General features: G+C 42.5%; 1 protein-coding gene across 1 annotated transcript; it reads right to left on the bottom strand.

The window, feature by feature from the left end:
- Nucleotides 1-7,607: 7,607 nt before the first annotated feature.
- LOC148442983 (vacuolar protein sorting-associated protein 18 homolog) lies at nucleotides 7,608-20,585 on the bottom strand. The gene is made up of 5 exons (XM_088463422.1): nucleotides 20,433-20,585; nucleotides 16,628-16,769; nucleotides 14,134-14,225; nucleotides 9,089-10,941; nucleotides 7,608-8,424 (listed from the first exon to the last, which is right to left on the bottom strand). Exons 1-5 carry the CDS (start codon nucleotides 20,518-20,520, stop codon nucleotides 7,696-7,698), a joined length of 2,904 nt encoding a protein of 967 aa, XP_088319548.1. The 5' UTR covers nucleotides 20,521-20,585; the 3' UTR covers nucleotides 7,608-7,695.
- Nucleotides 20,586-20,862: the final 277 nt, after the last annotated feature.

Here is a 20,862-nt window from a genome sequence, read left to right as displayed (position 1 = left end):
AGGGCCTGATTCAGACCCGCTCGCTAGCGCTGTGCGGTCGCAAGTGGCCTGATTTGCAAACGCGCACGATTCGTTCTGCACGTGCGCGAACTACTCTGTGCGATCGCAGACCGCTCACTTGCCCAGCAAAGACATCCCAGTGAAATGAGTGACAGGAGATGCTGTTTGTGAGTGGTAACAGGGGCAGGACACTAATAACGGGGGTGTGGAGGTACTAACACAGGCGTGCCTCGGTGTTTCAATGCAGTTTTTAAGGCATGCATAATTAACAGGCAGCGTCATAGTACACGTCACATGTCTGTTTTTTACCCTGAAGTCCTCGTAGTGCTTGCGGCAGGGTAAGGCAACCACAAGCGCTGCGATAGCTACCGATGGTGCTAGATGTACCAATGTTTTAATACACTTCCTGGAGATGACGTGCGCTAGTGGGTGTCTCAACATACGCTAATGGGTGTCTGCATACACAGAGCTATCGCTCGCACAGCCAAAGTGGGTGTACTTAGGCCTTGGCGAGCGATCGCTTCCCATGCCGTCACTTTGACAAATTTGCATACGCTGGATGAGGTCCTTAGTTACCACCTCCCGGACAGGAGAATCAGAGTCAGAGTAATCAGGAAATTCCCCATCATCTGAGGATGCATCCGAGTCTGAAAGTTGCGTAGACTGGGACGACACAATAGGGCGTTTAAGATGCCCTATGGGGCTTATCACTCTTCAGGGATACCCTGCGATGGGAGAATAGCAATTTGGGGGTAACCCCATTTGGGGTGCTGGGACCACCAGGCGATCCGCTATGGAGGTCAGCACCTGAGAAAACACCACCCAAGGAGGGTCCTGTCCCATAGTTGGGGGGTTGGAGGGCCCAGGCAACTGAGAGCACCTCATACACAGCCCAGCCTGTGATAAATCCTCCTCAATTACTCCCGCAGCGCAGCGTCTGCAGGAGAACAGAGTGTGAGCAGCGGAGCGCTCTACTTCCTAATATATATAATATACAATAAGAACAATTGGATCTACAGAGCTGCTACAATTTGTGGGAACTGCAACCCACCAAAATAGATAGTGGACAAAGGAAACAAATGTAGCGCTTGTAGAAACAAATAAACAATTTATTAACAAATATGACAATAGATTAAAAGACATATAACGTGCAAATAAGACAATACACTGCAGCTCTTCAGAAAATGTATAAATGAGAGCTCTCTCTAGGTTGATGAATAAATCCCAAAAGTGTGGGTCAATAGAAGCGAGAGTTATTGGAATGACAGGAAAAATTCCACTGGAAATATGAACTGATGAGCAAAGTGATACACCAAGCAACAAGCTGATACAAAATGTTCTCCAACTGAGAATGTTTCCAGATGCAGCCGTGATAGAAAGTATATAAGTCTTGCGGCTCACCTTAACCTCAGTCAAAGTCCAGTGAGGGGATTTCCACTGTGTGCGACTGGTCCGTGTGTGCTGACCACAGCAACGGGCTTTTAAGGTTGATTCCACCATGGTCTCCAATGTGTGTACTCGGTCCGTGATAGCTGACCGCAGCTCCTGCAGACAGGACTGGAATGCGCACCCACAGATGGTCCAATATGAAGTCCGACTCAGGTAGGTCGTCTGTGGGAGTAGATCACTATGTATGCTCAGCCGGTGGGGAGAGATGAATGCTCCCATCAATGGAATGAGATGGATACAGCTGCTACCGGCATAGAGTCAATGTCTTGCATCAGGGAATTCCCCACTCAAAATAGATCATGGATAAGTAGGTGTAGAGATCAGCACTGTATAGCCCAATAGCCTTCCTTTGTCCAATATATATATACACATACATTATATAAATAATTAGGAAGCACAAAGGCGGACCACTGGAAAACCCACAAGCGTGCAACACACCGGTCCACAGATATGGCACCGTGTAGCAAGCAACTGTATGTGACAGAGCTCACAAATACTTGAATTTATATATGTGGAGATCAGAGAGAAGCCCCTCCCCCACACTCCTGCCAGGGCTGTAGAAGAAAAAAGGGATAGGTATAGTATGACAGTATTAAGTAAATAAAGCACAGTCAGTACTAGCAGAAGTCACATACCATGCAGAAGAATACTCACTGCATCATTACCACTACAATCAACCTGCCCAGATTCAGTGCCTGGGAGGGCTATAGTGCTGTGTACACTGTCCTTTAGTAGGTGAGAGGTACACAGGGGGACCAGACCAAACGCTGCCTGAGCGATCTGCGCTGCCACCAGAGAAAAAGATGGCCACCGGAGACCTCAGAGGAGTAGTGGCCGCAGGAGGATGCAGCTCAGCAACGCCAGACCCCAGCGGAAAGGCACGCTGAGCTAAGGGGGAGGAGCCGCTAGACAGGGAAGGCTCTCTCCCCTGGCTAGCATTTAACCCCCGGGACGCCGGTTCCCACTCCCGGCAAATTACTCCTTGGTGGTCTAGTGGACACGCGGGGTATGCCTCCTGAGAGAGGGAGCCCACCGCCACCACTAGCACCTCCGGTCTGTCCCCAGAGACTGGAGGCCAAAAGCTGCATGTACTCGCGAGTCACCGTAAGCGGTGACCTGCGGCTGACCTGTTCCCCGGCGATCCAGCAGCAGCCCAGGGATAAACCCAGAGCCTGGCTAGTACAGACTCTGGGGTCCCGCCGCCATCCCCAGGTCTGTACTGGTGCTGCGGCGCCAGCGGGGTGTAGGAGCAGCAGCTTGGACGTCCCATGGACAGTCTGACGCTGCTGCTCTGAAGAGTTTTAAAAATAAAATTAAAAAACTCATAAAATAAAACAAGCTTAGGGGCTGCTAATCAGCCCCCCCTGCGCTAACGGTGACTCGACTCCGGCCGGGCCCAACTTAAACTGAGGTGCCTGTGGCTCAGGGGCGGGGTATAGAGGAGGATGGACCCAGTGCATCCTGGGAGCTAAGGCTTTAACTGCGTGGTGCACGTGGATCCAGATCCAGCTATACCCCAAGGTCAACCCTGTGGACCCCCTATTGACCCTGAAGAAGAAACACAGCAGCTAGTAAACAGTCACATACAATGTATATGTAATTTAGTTGCAATGGGTTCTGAATCAACTACTCAAAACACAATGCTTGGTAGTATTTAGAGAACTATATACCTAACCCATGGCAGCGGTATACAGGGAGACTGATCCAAAACCTCCTGAAACCAACAGCTACAGCAGCGCACCAATAGTGGACTGTGAGTGTCTCATATACACGAGGCAGGTAGGAGGAGCGTCCCAGATGCGCAAAAACCTTTGATGGGACCGCATCTGGGTAGGATCTGCTAGGGGAGCGCCTACCTCCCCTAAGCTACGTTAACCCACCCTGCCGATCCCCGGTGTCAGACGAGAAAAAGGTCCCGGTAATCTAGTGAGGACGCGGAGGGTCCTGACTGCAGTGGCTTCTGTTGCATCTCCTACGCCGGCAGCAAGGACTGCCGCGCGCGATTCCCTATAAGCAAGGAATCACCTTACCTGACATCTCCGTGCGTCCGGTTGCAGTCCAGGTCCCAGCATCGCTGCTAGCATGCTCAGCTGAGACCCGCCAGAATCACAAGCTCTATTACTGGTGTTGCGGCTCGGCGGAGGTAGACGGAGTCGCAGTATACGCGTCTTAATTCAGACGCTCAGTACCCAAAAACATAGAAAATGAAATAAACATAAAATAAAAGCTTACAACTGTCTTAGTAGTTCCCTGTTACAATGGTGCGTCTGAATCCTGCCGCACAAAAACAACTGAAGGCCTGTGGCATATATGAAGGAGGACCCAAGGCATCCTGGGAGCTGAAAGCTTTAAACTGTTTGGTGCCTGGATCTCTCAAACCACATTACCCCATAGTATCCCTGTGGATCTCTATGGACCCTGAAGAAGAAATAGGGTGTATTTAACCATCAGAAGGGAGAGACCATAGAAGACCCAAAGAATGGAGACCCCACAGATCCTGAGGTAGAGATGGCATTGAGACTACAACACCTAGCAGAGGACCAGATATCAGAACAATCCATTCTGGTACAGATGGATATGACAGCAACCTGAAAACCTGCAATGAGCCCAGGCGAAGACCAGCGGCCACATCGACTGGACAACAACCAACTTCTGGCAGCCTGAAAACCGTAGTATTGAAGAACCAAAGATCCAACTGTCACGCTAGTAGAGCAAGAACCCTAAGGAACTGCAGAAGAAGAACTAGCCAATAGATAACGGACAGGTGCCGTCTGCAAAACTACCAATATAGGTAAGCACCCTATACAGTGAGGCTAGAACACTAGGAGGACAATCACGTAAGCACCTTAATTAAGGTGGAAGGTCCATGTCTATAAGCCATGAATGAACTGTGATACACCCTTTAAGTTTCTGGATAAAAGTCCCAGTTCTAAGAAGAACCAAGGGGAGACTAAGGAAAACGAGGATATATAAATATATGTATAAACAATATAAACAATTATATATAGATCAGCATAATGAAAGTATCAACAGATACCGAACAGTAATCACAGCAAGGCCTCCTACATGCTGTCAAGGAACCGAACCTGGGTCTCTCACACTTAATGCTATAGAACACGTGCAGTAGCACCTCAGTCCCTAATGTAACATCACCCCCACAGAAAGCTAGTATAAAAGACATTGCTAATCTCCAGTCCAGCCAGAGAGATGAATCAGGAAAGGCCTCCAAAACACCTGAAAGCGTACTGCTAGTAAACAACCGTTCTTCCACCTAGCAGAAGGTTGAATATATAGCGTTCTCCCCAGGCTGTATGTATGAAAAAGCTTAGATTAACTTGCTGTGGTGACCATAACCAAGTCTTGCTGAAGCTCATGTATGGATATATAAAAATATACATATTTAAAAATAGTGTGGTAATACACCAAAGGCATGGCAGAAGCTTGATTGCCGCGGTTCAATGTTAGTGAATTATATTATAAATATATTCTAAGTACCTATGCCTAAATATGTGTCCACAGACAACCGACTTCTGGCCGCACCAGAACAGATATAGAAGTTAGCAGCAGAAACATATGTATAAAAGGGTATCTGCTGTATCCCGTAGCTTTCATTTCAATAAGGGATACAACTTGGGTAGCCCAGGATAAATTAACACAGGCTGCAGACTAGCATGAAAATTGGTCCACTCTGAGCTGATTCAGCAGCTACTGTGAAACCATGGCATGCAATGATATATAGAGATAGATATCTATCTATTACCCACATATATACATGCACACACATAGCATCCCCACTAGGCTGTTTTAGCAGGGCGCGGCGCCCTGCCCTCCTTCTGGGGGGCAACAAGCGCCCTGCCCTCCTTCAGGAGGGTAAAAAGCTCCCTACCCTGACAGCCTGCGGGTGCAGCCTTCACTCGCGGGTCGCAGTGTCCCGCGGGTGGGGAAATGTGCGGTGACCCGGCATCTATTCTCAGTTAGCAGCGCTTGGGGGCTGCCCGGCGTGTCCGTAAGTGCCGGGCACGCCCCCAAGAGTGACGAAAAGGGTGACGCATCGGAGCTAGAGTGAACACTACACACACATACTGTATATATGTACACACATATACATAAACACATATATACATTACATTTAACAAACCTGTCAGGAAGAGAACCTGTGACAGGATCGCTCTGAAGCTGCAGCACAAGTTTTCTTTACATATAGTTGAGACTATACAGATCTCTGCAGTCTGTGGGAGCAACCAGAAGGACTTTGCAAGCATAGCAGAATGGGCGCCCTGGCAGTTACTCTAGCGCCTGCAATACTGTTACAACCCAAGATGCAGTGCTCTGGGTTGTATGGCTGGTGCTCCGTGTAGGACTATAAAACTCCTGTAGAAGCGCGCCTTTATGAAGAGGAATCCAGCCTCTATCTGGGCTACAGGTATGGCCGGTCCCCAGGGAGCATTACGCATCTGCTAGCAGCCCCTTCCAGACCATACGAGCGATGGTGCGGGAGTACTGTGCCGCTGCTAAGCCCCACCCTCAGCGCCCGATATTTCTGTAACGGTCTGCTAGTTCTATGAAAGTTTATCACTATTAACGCGGGCAGCTAATTTGTCCTCACTCGTGAGAATAGAATTACAGCCGCAGGGGGGTGCTTTGTCTATAAAGCACAGAGGGTGTGGAGTGTCCCTCCCTGAGCTACTGCCAGGGTCCCGGACACCCACTCTAGAATAGCGGCAGCGGGTCCCTCCTGATGCAGCTCTCAGTCAGCCTGTCCTCAATGCTGTGTGAAGCTATGAATTTAAATAAAGTTAAAATAAAATATACTAAGTGTGGGATGAGCTCAGCCCCAAGTGACCGGCTCCCTTGGACACAATTCTAAAAGCAGAGGTCAGGTGGGGTATAGAGGGGGAGGAGCAGACTACACTTCTGAAGAAATTTCAAGTGCAAGGCTCCACTCTCTCACCAGTCTATACCAATTGTATATGCTCCAATGCCCCCTAGTGGATGAAGGAGAAATAATGCTATTTAAATTCCTCCAAGTGCAACAGTTTTACCTTAAAATAAAGGGGTTTTTTTGCCTCCTACTTTTTATATACTCAGGGCTAAAAACTGTGCTAATCCCCCTGAAGCCCACATTAACGTAGATTTTATATCTGAATAGCAAAATAGTCACAGTTGTGGTTTTTTTTACCCATTAACGTAACCTGCAGCTAACTGATTCGACCCACCAGTATAATCAATTACACATAAATTATTTTAGGTTCAATGTGCTCAATCACCCGATTTGCTGTTCACTGTAAGATCTGCAGGCTCAGACCCACTAGAAAATGAGATTATTGTATATTATGAAAACCAAATAAATTAAAAATTAAACGGACATTAGAAGCCCCAAAGTAAAGTAAGGACATCCACGGTAATGATACATGGTAACCATCCTGAAATATGAATGGTGTGTTTCATAAGTATAGTTTATCACAGTTAGATAGCCTCTGAATAATATATCAGAAAGATTTTCACAAGCAAATAATGTATTCGCATAACAATTTACATGTCTATCTCAAAAACATTTTACAGTCTCTGAAGGCATTTAAATGTGATAAATTGTGTGGACATATCACATGACTGATTCATATAAAAGCAGGGTGCCAAATGCACAATTATATTTGAAAAAAAATGTCAGTAAAGAATATTCTGATTTTAAGCAAGCAGCCTCTTCTAAACTAAAAAAGGAGTGCTAGGCCACAGGTGCTATTAACAACACAAAGGGAATATTGGGCCTGAATCTGATTTGGGAATAAAGTAAGAAAGAACAAGTAACTTTACACCTTGGCAAAACCATGCTGCACTGCAAGGGAGGAAGATTTAAAGAGTGCAGAAAGATTTAGATTTCAGGAGGGTGTGTCGTAGTTTAAATCTAAAAATAAAGCTGTCCAACATTTGTGGTCTACATGCAAAAGCAGCCAGTATTTAGCCTGCATGCAAAAAAAAAAAAAAAAAAATCTGTATTTGCACTTCTTGCATTGTAACATGGTTTGTCTGGGTACAAAATTACTTGCTCTTTCTTACGCTATTCCCAACTCAGAATCAGGCCCATTGTCCATAACAGAGAAAAAATAATAGCAACTACAGAAAACACAGCAGGCAAAAGAATATACACAATTATGCAAAGATTGATATTCAATACATGGTAGTTAAGAATTTATTCAGGTAACCGTGCACCTTGTTGGGGAAGTTTCATTGAAACTTTAGACATGAATCCTACAGCCAGCTGAGCATTTCCTCTTTATATTGCTGTGGATCTATGAAAGGTTTGTCAATAGATCGAATCATCAGTTCACCACAATAGGGACACTCAGCTGCTAATATGTCGTCAATATCTGCCTTAATTTGTTCACGACTCTGTTGCCCCTTGCCCAGACTTATGCTATCCTCATCCTTTGTGTGGGAGCGGCTTTTGGAAGGCTGGACAGCGGCTCCCAGCTTCTTCTGCAGGTCATCCAGTTTCAATTGCCTGTAAGCAGGAAGATTTGGGACAACGGTCTGCATAAGACAGTCATAATGAAACATGTGACCACAAAGGAAGAGATAAAAGGGACGGTTCAGAAGTGGGAAGTCACAGGCAGTGCACTTATCTTGTGGTTCCACTGAGCCATACTTATTTCTCATCTCCTGCATGTCTTCCCGTATGCGCTTCGCACTCATTGTGGCATCTTCCATTTCTTGCTTCAGCTCCTCAATATGCTGGTTGTAAGCTTGTAGAGAGCTGCAGATGGCTTCCTTAAAGTGGTCAATGGTCACAAAGTCAGGGAAGAATGGAAGAATATCTTCGATTTTAAGAAGATTACAGCTGGACAGACAAACCATGGCCTTCTTCACATCCTTTTCTTCCTGTACCACATGACGAGCAATCTTCAACCACAGCTTCTTCTTCAGCTCCTCATCATCAGCTGGTAAATCTGCACAAGACTTTGCCAGATCCACATCAACCTATGTAACAACAATAAGACAAAAATCAAGCATGACAACGCTAATTGGAATACATACATCAACAAAACTAGAGGCTCAATAACAAGCAACATCACAAACAAGAGGCAAACACATTTAAACTGTGTTATCCATGATCAAATCTTAAGGCAACAAAAAAAGAAATAAAAAGGGAATGAGACTGGAAGACAATATTATATGAACAGTATGGTTTTCCTTCAACTATAAATGAATAGGACAGTTACATGAATGTCTAAAGAAGGCACATTAACCATATCTAAAAAAAAATTGAGCAGTATCTTACATCACATTATGGTGCATACACACGGTCAATTTTTCCTTCAGATATGAACGATAACGATTTAAAAATCGTTCAGTCGTTCATATCTGAAGGAAAATCGTTCATATCTGACATGCCTGAACGATGGACGATCAACGATGCGCGTTCCCGATGGTCAGATAACGATTTCTGACATCTGATGTGTTTGCAGTCAGACTTGGACGATTCCATTCATTTTAATGCAGTCAAAAATCGTTCAATCGTTCATATCGTTCAAAACTTTGGTAAAATCGTTCAATCGTTCATCTGACAAGTCTGACAAATCTGACCGTGTGTATGCTCCATTAGTTTGCTACTAGATAATATCAAGCATCAACATTTGCCTACCTTTAAAGCCAGATCAACTGCCTCTTCATACAGCTCCATAACCTTGTAGACATGGACACAGGCATGATGGTGCCCATGTTCTGCACACAGACGTAGAGCATATTTTAGGTCATAATGGATTCTATTGGGGTTGGTGCCAGCCTTTTCCAAGTATGACAGGAGACGATCTGGCCGAAACTGAGCATACAGTGACAATAAGTAGTTGTGAATAGCCTGTTCAGTTTCCTTGAGTTCATACACACAGAATTCCATGTACCTAATGGCCTCATTGATCTGAGTGCATGCACTCTGACTGTAATTAACAAGAGCAGGAATAAGGTTCTTTGGGTCCAGCTTTTTCCCCATTTGGACCCAAGAGTCTACTACTTTTTTCGGTATGTGCTGCATCAGGACTGGAGAGAACTTATAAAAAAGCCTCTTATCTTTGTGCTTTGATAAGACATTGAGGGCCTCATCGTAATCATCATTCTGGCAGTGATGAGATACTACTCGTTCATAGTCTTCCATCAGGACAGCAAAATACACCATGTGCTCTGTGTCCCCATGACTGGCTAAGAGGTCATATATGGAGGCACGGTTATTACTGAGGCATTCCTTATTTATCTTGCTGCTGAGAAAAGCTCTGAAATCATTACGAGTCTTTAGATACAAGCTTCTTTTAGATGTATCACTTTCTAAAATTCCAAGACGATTGAGATACAACTCTGTCAACCAAGTAGTCAGTAAAGTGACTTGTATTTTCTCGAAAGGTTTAAGGTTGGACAGCTTTTTCAGTAGAAACTCCATTAGGGCTTCTTCCTGTTTTGCTTCAATGAATTTTAGTGCTATTTCTTCAAAGTAGTTTTGGGTCAGAGCATAACATTTAGCACTCTCTTTATACTTCTTGGTCTGGAAGCAGTGCTCAGCCTCCTTAGCCAACACCATATCCATACATTCAGGACGATCCTTACAAAACTCTTTGGCCAAGTCAAATTTGCCCATGTTCATATACATCTTCCACACATCCCTTGGCTCGCGATCAACAAGGTATCGGAAGACTGCTCTCTCTGTATGAATCCAGATCTGGCCTATAACTGGATCTTTCACCATCCTTTTCAATGGGCCAAACTTTTCAGGAAAGATATCTTCAAATACTACCTGACCATTTAAAGTACAAATGGCCTTTACCCTATCTGGCAGCAAAAGCAAAAAGTGGAACTGAGTCAGCACGATGGATATTGGTTTTTCATTGGATGGGTATTCCCAAACCTGGACATCGGTAAGACCAGAATCTGGCCTAGAGAAGTCTAAGTTCCCATAAAGCACCCCATTTCCCATCATCCAAGCAAAGGACATTGGATAGGTGCGAAGCTTTTGAGTGTAGAAAGCTATTTCACTATAGCCAAGATCATCTGGAAACTCTCGGATGCTCGGGGGGTCATCTGCAGAATGACTGAAAAGCGGTGCAAAGCCTTGTTGCTCAGCGCCTTCTGTTAATTTTGCAGCAAACTGGAAGAGTCTTTTCCTTGTGGTTGCAATTACACAAAATCGGTTCTCATATCCACAATCGATTTCCAAACAGCACACCGGAGCAGGTCCAGTCTCTTCCTCCAAAGTGTAAAGGTAGCGAAAATACTGGTCAGGATTTGTTCCAAAAAGACCACCTTCACTGGTTGAGATTTCGGCTTCATAAATTTGACCCTGTTCAGTGCCTACTAAAATAGGACCTGTGGTGGTGTCATTCTTTTGGAACTTGTTCCATCCAATACTTTCGATCATGTGGCCCTTCCATCGGGAAAGAGATCTCACTTTCTGGGCATTTCGATTGAGATAAAGGCACTCACTAGTGTTCAGAGCAATCAGGAGATGTGATCCTAAAATAAATTTAAAAAAAAAAACGACACTCTTACTCAAGTAATTCATTTATATCAGTGCTATACAAAAGTTCACCTTAACTACAAGTAGCTAAAGGAATATTGTAACATTTGGAAAAATAAAACAAAAAAATAAAATAAATAAAAACCACAAGCAAAAAGGAATTCAGAAATGCAACCAACCTATTTTATACATATGAGGAAGTAGAAAAGATATATAAAACACATTACAGAAAAATACATAAATAAGGAAATAATCTAATGTGAAGCAACTTGATTAGAATGCTCAATAACATTTTTAAAGAGAATGGTAATGATCTAGTTGCAGATGTTGCCTGGCTGCAAAATTTGCTTCCAGACAAGCCAAGCAGCACTGTGAGGGGTATAAATGTAATGTTATTTTTGCATATAGGGCAAATAGCTGTTTGCATGCAAATACCCTATTTTTGCATAGCATTGCTATTGGGCAAGACAGTGTGCCCCCTCACAACACGGATGTCCAGAGGAAAAACACAAAATCCCCAAATTATCTTGCTTCCCTTTATTTCCCAAAAACATTTACCAAGTAGCAACTAGCAAATTATGTATTTATAAGGAACCACAAGGATTCTGTAGCACTGAACAAGGGGAATACAACTGACAATACCTTACATGAGCCACAGAGTAGTGGAAATAAATTAACAGTTTCACATACATAAACAAACTTACAGAATACATATTTAGGTGATGCGCCAATTAAAAAGAGGTCCCAATGTGGCAGAACAATCAATCAGAACACCATCATTCAGATTTCTTAATATTTAAAATGTTATATTACACATAAAATCATACATACAACATAAGAACATTATATGATATATTACTGACACAATTCTATATGAAAAAATAAATACAGTCTATAAGGTTACAAATGCCAAGTGACTAAAAATCCATAGCAGTTGTTAAACAAGAAAAAAAAAATTTTTTGTTTGCTACTATATATTTTTAGTCTCACCACTGAGTTTTAGAAGCAAAGTTTCTGGAAGATAAACTGACATGCTGGATGGAAAGGATCCTCCTAGAATACACGTTTTATGAGCTGCTGCTCCAATTTGCATATATATATATATAAGTTGCAATATTACAACATCTTTACCCCATATATGCTTTTCCAAGGTGATCAGTGTTAACTGCGGTTGGGCGTTTTAATCACAGTCCCACAGACCACAGCCCAAGGAGGGACCGAGAACTTAGCTTGCTTTGTGGTCATGTCTCCCGTCACTTTGAGATCTTAGTATGTGGTAAAGTAATCCAGCTCCAGGCACTCTCTGGCCAGGCAGCGCCTCCGTCTCTCTGGGTCACCACTCCACCAAAGTGCACAGTCCACCAGTAAATAAAGATGGTTTCCAATCAATAAGAAGGGCTACAGATGTCACTCAGCAAAAGTCCTTTTGTAAGTCACAGGTAATTCTCTAACACGTTTCGCACCTCTTTGATAAAGCCCCCATTGATGGAGCAAAATATGTTAAGAGAATTACCTGTGACTTATATAGTAGCAAACAAAAAAATATTTTTTTTCTTGTTTAACAACTGCTATAGATTTTTAGTCACTTGGCATTTGTAACCTTGTAGACTTTATTTTTTCATATAGAATTGTGTCTGTAATATATCTTAAGCTTTTAAGAATACAATGTTCTTATGTTATACGTATGTATGATGTTCTATGTGTAATATAACATTTTAAATATTAAGAAATCTGAACGATGGTGTTCTGATTGATTGTTCTGCCACATTGGGACCTCTTTTTAATTAGCGCATCACCTATATATTTATTTTTAGTTTGCTCTATGCGTGTTTATTGGTGAGCTGTCACGGGCTCACATGGTGTTATATTGCTATGCTCAATCAAACAGCTTCATTGCTGATAAAATTAACATTGAGTTACAATAATTGCCATTTGATTAGCGCCAGGTGCTGTGTAAATATAAACTTACAGAAATTACACACGTTCACTCTAAGAAATAGGAAGTATCCATCAACAAGTGAAGGAGAGGTTGTACGCAATAATACAGTACCTGAACATCATCATGCAGCCAATAAATATGTGACTCATAAGTTCAGAAAATGATCAATTAACCATTGAAGCAGTTTTACAAACAAGCACATTATCCGCCTCTGGTGATGCAGTGTCCTTTATCAAAAAGAAAAGTAAGGCATCATCACCAGCTTAGTCACAATCAGACTGCACAGTATAGTCCAGGAAAGACTGCTCCGAACTGAACTCAGAGCTGCTGTGAAAGGATTTACAGCTGATCAAGAGGTAATAACCTCAGGATCAATAATATTCCAGAATCTGTGACACCCCCAGACCATTTCCTCCATATGGAAGGTCTCTTCACCTAAATGTTATCAAGAGCCTTTAAAGCAGTTTCTTCTAGATAATGTACACTGGGTCCTTTGGCCTAAACCCCCAGTGTACCAATAACCATACATCATAGGTTTAAGACTTTAATACTAACACAAAGTCTCAAATCCTAACAGCCGCCTGCAGAAACCTCCGAAAGAGCAAACCTGCTCATCCTCCAAACCTTACTTTAGGAAGCAAAAATAAATTATCTTAGTGACAAAGACTCTCTAACCAGGAAGTCAGGTATAGATGACTCTTTCATATACTCTTTACCCACAATAGCTTATGGTGCAAAACTCCATACCAAGAGAATGAAGTCACTAAAAACTGGGACTTGTGTCTAATGAGCCACCATCATTCAATGTCAGCAAAAAAATCGATTAGAAGCTCATTGAAAGGATTAAACTGTAACAATTTGTCACAAAAATGTATTATTTCGTCGACTTGGAAAATGTCAACAGGGCCATAAAGTTGTCATTTCAAATGTCGACACCTCACCATAAAACTCAGATGCTTTGTGAACATTATGACTGTATAGATATGTCATATGTCAACATTTTTCCCACATTGACATGTAGAATGTCAACATTTTCACCATCCCAACATGCTAAAATTCAACATTGTGGTTTTGACATAATGACTGCATAGCAGTGGTCACAATAATTTAAAGTATATAAAATAAATAGGCTAATATATATATATATATATATATATATATATATATATATATATATATATATATTTATTTCTTTTTTTATTATTATTATTCTAGTATCAAAAGAAAGAAAAGCAACAATGATTATTACCCGTGGGATCCAAAAATAACTTGTATACTTTGAAATCATCTTTACGTCCAAGTTCCACCTGGTTTGGCTGGTCAGCTTTTATCAAATCGATCCTACAGGGTTAGAAATTATATGGTGGAAAAAAGGGTTAGGTTGAACAATAAATTATTTCAGCAACAGAAATCATGGGTTTAAAGTATTTTTTTTATTTATTTATTAACAGTTTCTTATATAGTGCAGCATATTCCGTTGCGCTTTACAATTGTAAACATTAATAGAACAAAACTGGGTAATTACAGATATATAGGTAGGAAGGCCCTGCTCGCAAGCTTGCAATCTACACTGCCATCACAAAAAGTATATATATTTAGCCACATTAATACTGTAGAGTTTCCCACCAATAGCAGACCACAATTCACATTTTGCGACGCTTACAAAGGATACAGCGTATTTTTACTCCAAGAAAGTGAATTTTATATCTAGTCTTTCCAGGACATATAGGACAGGACACAGCTCAATATATTTTTATTTTAAAGACATAAATAGGAAAATATTGTAACTGACTAGTTGTTATGGGCATTAGGATACCAAATGGGCATTAAGATACCAAAGAAGTGCACTTTAATCAAGATTTTGACAGAATTGAAGAGGTAAGTGGATGAAGAGGCTATGTAACAATTTTCTAAAAAAAAAAATACTTTTTTAATGGATGAAGGTGTTATGACCTAGGGATCATAGTAACATCAGTGATCACAAAATACGTACTATGGCATGTTTTTACATGATACAGGAGGTGAAGGACCCGGTTTTAAAAATGACCAGGTCCCACAGGATGCGCTGTGTGCGCGCCGCAATCGATTGGTTGGGGAAATGCTGCCGAGGCGTTCTGCTCTGGATGAGGAAGGCTCGGTACCGGATTGGTCTGGGCTGGCTGATCTGGTGTTGGCGCCAGTGGCCATCTCCTGTCCGCTCTTATCTTGGGTAGCCAGCTAACAAGATGGTGGAGTGTAGCGACTTGTGCTGGTGCCTGAAGAGGCTCGGGGAGTCAGGAACGGCTACTGCTGCCGGAGGGGGAGAAGGTGAGGTGCCCCGATTCCACAGCACCCTGACAGTACCTGGTATCCTGTTATAATGATAATGGGGCAGGCTGTGGTGTAATGTTATTACACAGCTAGCACATGTTTATAACCAACTTCTGTAAAAAATATTAAATATATTGTATTCTCATCTTGTGCCCCTTGTTCCCCTCTCCACATGTCTGTACCCTTCTGCTCTCCTATGTACCCTGCCCTCCCACCTGTGCCGTGATCCCCTCTTTCCATGTCTGTACCCTTCTGCTCTCCTGTGTACACTGCCCTCCCACCATGTCTGTACCCTTCTGCTCTCCTGTGTACACTGCCCTCCCACCATGTCTGTACCCTTCTGCTCTCCTGTGTACACTGCCCTCCCACTTATTCCCCTCTCCCCATGTCTGTACACCTTCTACTCTCCCGTGTACTCTTCCCTCCCCCATGTGCCCCTGTTCCTCTCTCCATGTCTGTACCCTTTCTACTCTTCCCTCCCCCATGTGCCCCTGTTCCTCTCTCCATGTCTGTACCCTTTCTACTCTCCCGTGTACTCTTCCCTCCCCCATGTGCCCCCTGTTCCCCTCTCTCCATGTCTGTACCCTTTCTACTCTCCCGTGTATTCTGCCCTCCCCCATGTGCCCCCTATTCCCCTCTCTCCATGTCTGTACCCTTTCTACTCTCCCGTGTACTCTGCCCTCCCACCTGTGCCCCCTGTTCCCCTCACCCCTTCTGCTCTCCTGTGCACTCTGCCCTCCCACTCGTTACCTCTTTCTCCATATCTGTACCCCTTCTGCTCTCCTGTATAGTCTCCCCCTCCCCTGTGCCTCCAGTTCTCCATTCTGCTCTCCTTTGCACTCTGCCCTCCCACCCCTGTGCCTCGTCTCCCCATTTCATTCTCACTGCAAAATATGCCCTATAGTGCGTTTTTACGTGCTACAGACAGTGAGGCATAATTTACGATGGGACCCAGAAACTGTCTAGTAGGACAACAATTTTTTAAAGTGAGAGGTCCCAGGACCTACATTTTTTTTTTCACTCAGCGCAATCACTAACATGTTATTTTACTGATGTATTTTCTGCATAAAAGTGCTAAATCCAATCTTTAATAATAATTTATCTTTAACTCTAAATATCTATTTCTTCTAAATGTAATATAACACCTTCATCCACTCGCCTCTTCCATTATGTGACCCTAGATCTAGGTGTAGCTTAGCTCTCCACCCAGAACAGCTTGTGCCTGTTGTAACTATACTGATCTGAACTGACCAGGGTACACTCTGAGCGGTGCTAGGGTGTTCGACGCACCCCTGCAAACTATAAATTTGCACCTCATACAAATATGTCCTCTTGACAGGTCTCTATACAACGTTTCAGATTTTGAAATGTACTCTGCAACATGTGCAAAATAAGTGATTTGTCTCCTGTATCTTTACTCACTACCAACACACCTGAGAATTGCTTCCTTTCCCAAACTCATACATAGTTGGTTACTACACACAACCAAACTGTTAATGTTCTCTGGTGGTGTTAAGTCGATCCTCTGTTTTTTAAAAATAGGTGTCTCCTTCTCTAGGCGAGCATTTACATATCCTGGAAAAAAAAAAAAAAAGATGCATAAAGACATAGCTCGGTAAGGACTTTTAACAAAATCTTGTATGGTTTTCATACACTTACTCAGTGGTAGTAAAAAAAAATAAAAAAAAAAATTAGCAGTTTTGCATTTTCACATCTTATTTTACATTGTGGATTCAAAATAGATTTATTCAGAAATTTTTCACATCGGACACGAAAAACTTATGAAGCAAAAAATAATAATATAACCTTTCTTGAGTACAAATAAAACAATTCAATACATAAGTATTCACCTCCTATGTTAGAATACTTGGTAGAAGCACCATGGTCTATCGCAGGATGGAGAAGGTATTGTCTATATCTTGCCATTTATTTTGGCATATTATCCAGATCCTGAAGCAGAGGGGTAAACCTATAGCATTATGCTCCCATTACAAGGACAAATCAATCTTGGTCACATCAGATTATAGGATCTTCCTCCAGATGATAAGCAAGTCCCCCATCCCCTTGGGACATAGTTTCTTAAATAATAGTTGTCTTTTTACCACAATCTCATCATTGTCAGATTTGTGAAGTATCCTATAGTTAGTTTCTCCCATCTATAATAATTAATTGATCTTCATGATGAAGCTATAATTTAGAAATTGTCTAACCCTGGGGTTTTTAACTCCAGTCCTCAAGTACCTTCGATCATGCACTGGTGACAATCTATATTGATGGGTCAGTAATTATCTCCCACATTCCACAGACAGAAACCCTCTGGTGGTACTTGAGGACTGGAATTGAGAAAACCTGAGGGTAGAGAACAACTGGCCTAACCAACTCCCAGCTGTACTTATATTTAAATAAATGTAAACACTATATTTCAAACAGGAGGGCTTATTTCAGTTCAGTACGTGATCTCTGAGACAGGGTTTACTTTTTTAATTATCTTTTTTTTGTAATTACAAAAAAGTTTTACAGTTGTCTTTATGCAACATAACAGGGTATTTTGTATTGATTAGTGGTAAGAAATCCCAATTAGCTTTGGTGATAAATATTTTTATAGCTACTATAAAACAAACAATTATAAAATGTAGTGGCTTAGAAGACAAAACAAATAATGAAGATGAAAGGCTGGTACATTCTTTGGGTCAGATTGTATTACTGCATAGATCACTATAGAGAGGTTAGAGAAACAATGAAGGATCATTATAGGGCTATTTAATATAAACCAATAATTTATCCATATAACGTTACAGAATAGTTTGTGTGCCAATTAGGAAACAATCAGGTTTTATACTCTACTGTAGAAGCCTCTTAAATTACAAGTGGCAAGGGCTGGAATAGACAACAGTACACACAAGCAGACAGACCGATGATGGCAGCAAAATAAATGTCCTTATCCTAATGCTGGTCATACACTAGTATGACCAGCATTAGATAAGATTCACCTTATGACTCCCCGGAGCTACCTGGCAGTACGATCGATCATGTGCCTCACGCGCTCATCAGGAAAACGTCATTGAAATTACATGAATAGACGCACGATGCATCGCATGCACAAAATACACGGTACGATCTGCACACGATACGATGGATCACATGGGCCACACATCTGATCATATGATCAGTTTTAGGAGCTGCGGGTTGCGTGCAACGGAATGTAATTACTTAAAAAATACACAATTTCAGCGTACAACGCAACGAAAATCGGGCAATCGGCCCGAAATCATGCAGGTGTATGGCCAGAATAAGACCTTCAGGAATGATGACTGCACACACCTGCTACATTATAAGGCCCCATCTCACTTTCTGTGACAAACATTAAGCTTCAGCGCTATTCAGATACTATCACAGTCTGAAAGACAATCAGTGTAAGTCAGTCTGTTTGTGTCAGTTGGAGTCAAAATCTGATTATGTCCCCAATAAAGTGCACAAAAGATGGGTCTATACAAGGGAGCTGCGGGTGAATATTAAAGGACAATTTGATATGACTGTTTTCTGCAAGACATGATTAGAATACAACAGATAACAGCAGAGCAGTGTAGATGGTTTCCATTTGTGTTAATAGAGATGCAAATAAAATAGGCTGTTGCAGCTTCAAAGCTCAAAATACCAAGGGGTGATTTCATTTTAAAGTGACGCTGGGTGCCACTGGGCACCAGAGCGATGCTTGGTGTGCACCTATCAGCCATTTACGGCAGGCTATGCATCACGAGTTTTCCTACACAGCTCTGGGGGGCAAGGCAAAACTGGCAATGTCGATGTCTGCATTGTGCTGTTCTGGAATTGCACATTGCGTCTCTTGTGCAGAATTGAGACTTTGGGCCGTATTCATTTAGCCACAAAAAGCCGAGATCCGTGGAAAAGTATCGCCAATCTCGGCTTTTCACGTAGAGGAAACTTATCTCCGTATTCAATTCCAAATGGTTTTCGCGTACACGGAAACTCAATGCAATGTAATAGGCAAAAAATATTTTTTTTATTTTGAGGTGCAAAGGTGGGGAAACCACTCAGAACCCTTGGGATAGCCCCCCAAAGGACAACTGTGTCAAAAAAATCCCTAAAAAAAAAAAAGTTAGCACCCCAAAAAAGTACTTTCATTTTGGGGGGACAAGCATACAAACTAGCAAAATAGACTTTTGAGGCATCTGCGGTTTTTACGATTTTTTTTAACTTCACCTTAAAAACTTTAAAATATGCTAGCACCTATTGTCAAGTACCCCAAATTTGACAGGACTACCTATTTTCACCAAAAAATACTGCTTAATGCCATTCTTCACCACTTGTGCAAAGACGCTAATAAGAAGCTATTGAAACAACTTAAGTACCCCAAACAGCTTTGTTAGGGCTATTCAGAGACATCTACATTGATCCCCAATGTTAGTGCATCTTTTTGTGGGGTTCAGCCTGATTTTCCAGTTTCTGACAGCACTTTCTGCCTGTTCCGACTTCGCGGCTTGCCGTTTTTGCGTGGTTTGGAATTGAATAGGGCGAATAGCGGGGACGCACATGATAAGTTTCCACGTCCAAAACACGTCATGTCGGCGTAAAGTTTGCCAGTCAAAACTTTATCGCGGACACAAAACTAATTGAATACCGCCCTATGCCTACGTGTAATAAGAGTGTGAGATTAGAGCACAATACTACCAGCTTGATCTGCATGTGAGTTGGGGGATTGCTCAGAGTAGCACATCAGCTACATCAATACTGCATTTAAAGAGCACCCTGTAAACTGCAGCCAGGGGGCTAACCCACTGGTACTAGGCAGTAGTTAAGAATAACACAAAATCCCATGTATGCAGGGGTTTACAGAACATTTTAAGTACTTTCTAACAGTACACACATTCAGCATGCCTCTCTACTCACTACATATACAGCTGGGTATAAAAGAATGGGGTTAATCCAATATCCATAAAAATATTTGAAGCTAATGTGTTCTTAAATCAGATAAATATATAGATATATATATACACATACATACACACACACTGTAACAGCTTCTTTAGCACTGACACAACCACTTCTGTGCATGTCTTACTAGACCCATTAGTTCTCTATCTAGCCCCATAATGTTATTCCTATTTCCACCCATTTCATCGAAGTTCCCTCAAGTGCCAAAACGCCTTCCACACACCCTCCCCGGCTATTTCCAACATGCCCGCAGCCATCCTATCTCAGTTTTACGGAGTCCCTCACCGGAGAGTGGGATCCCCGGCGCCCGGGTCTGGCTCGGGAAATTTACACGAGACAGAGAGTCCTCGTATTCCTCGAGGATGGAGGCCATGGCCAGGACCAGGACCGACGTCCAACAACAGCCTCCGACTGTCACCCGAACGAACAACTTCCGGTATCCTGCTAAGTCATGTGACACGATGTCACCTGACCTATGCGCCCACTGTCACGTGACGCAGCTGCTGTGCTGTGTACGTTCCATCTGTATGTAATAGTAAGTACCGGTAATTGAATTTGTCCCACTAGCCCTGTGCTAATTATAAAATCATTTCCAGTTGTAATAATCCACCATATACATTTATTTTCACAATCACGAAATCCCTAACAGGCAGAGATAACAGGATTCTTATTTTACATGGCTTCAATCTGTGTCAGTGATGACGGCCATTTGCCC

Source organism: Taudactylus pleione, unplaced genomic scaffold, assembly GCF_031769625.1.
Source record: "Taudactylus pleione unplaced genomic scaffold, aTauple2 ptg001370l, whole genome shotgun sequence".
NCBI classification, from domain to species: domain Eukaryota; kingdom Metazoa; phylum Chordata; class Amphibia; order Anura; family Myobatrachidae; genus Taudactylus; species Taudactylus pleione.
This window is presented reverse-complemented; position numbering and strand designations above follow the sequence as displayed.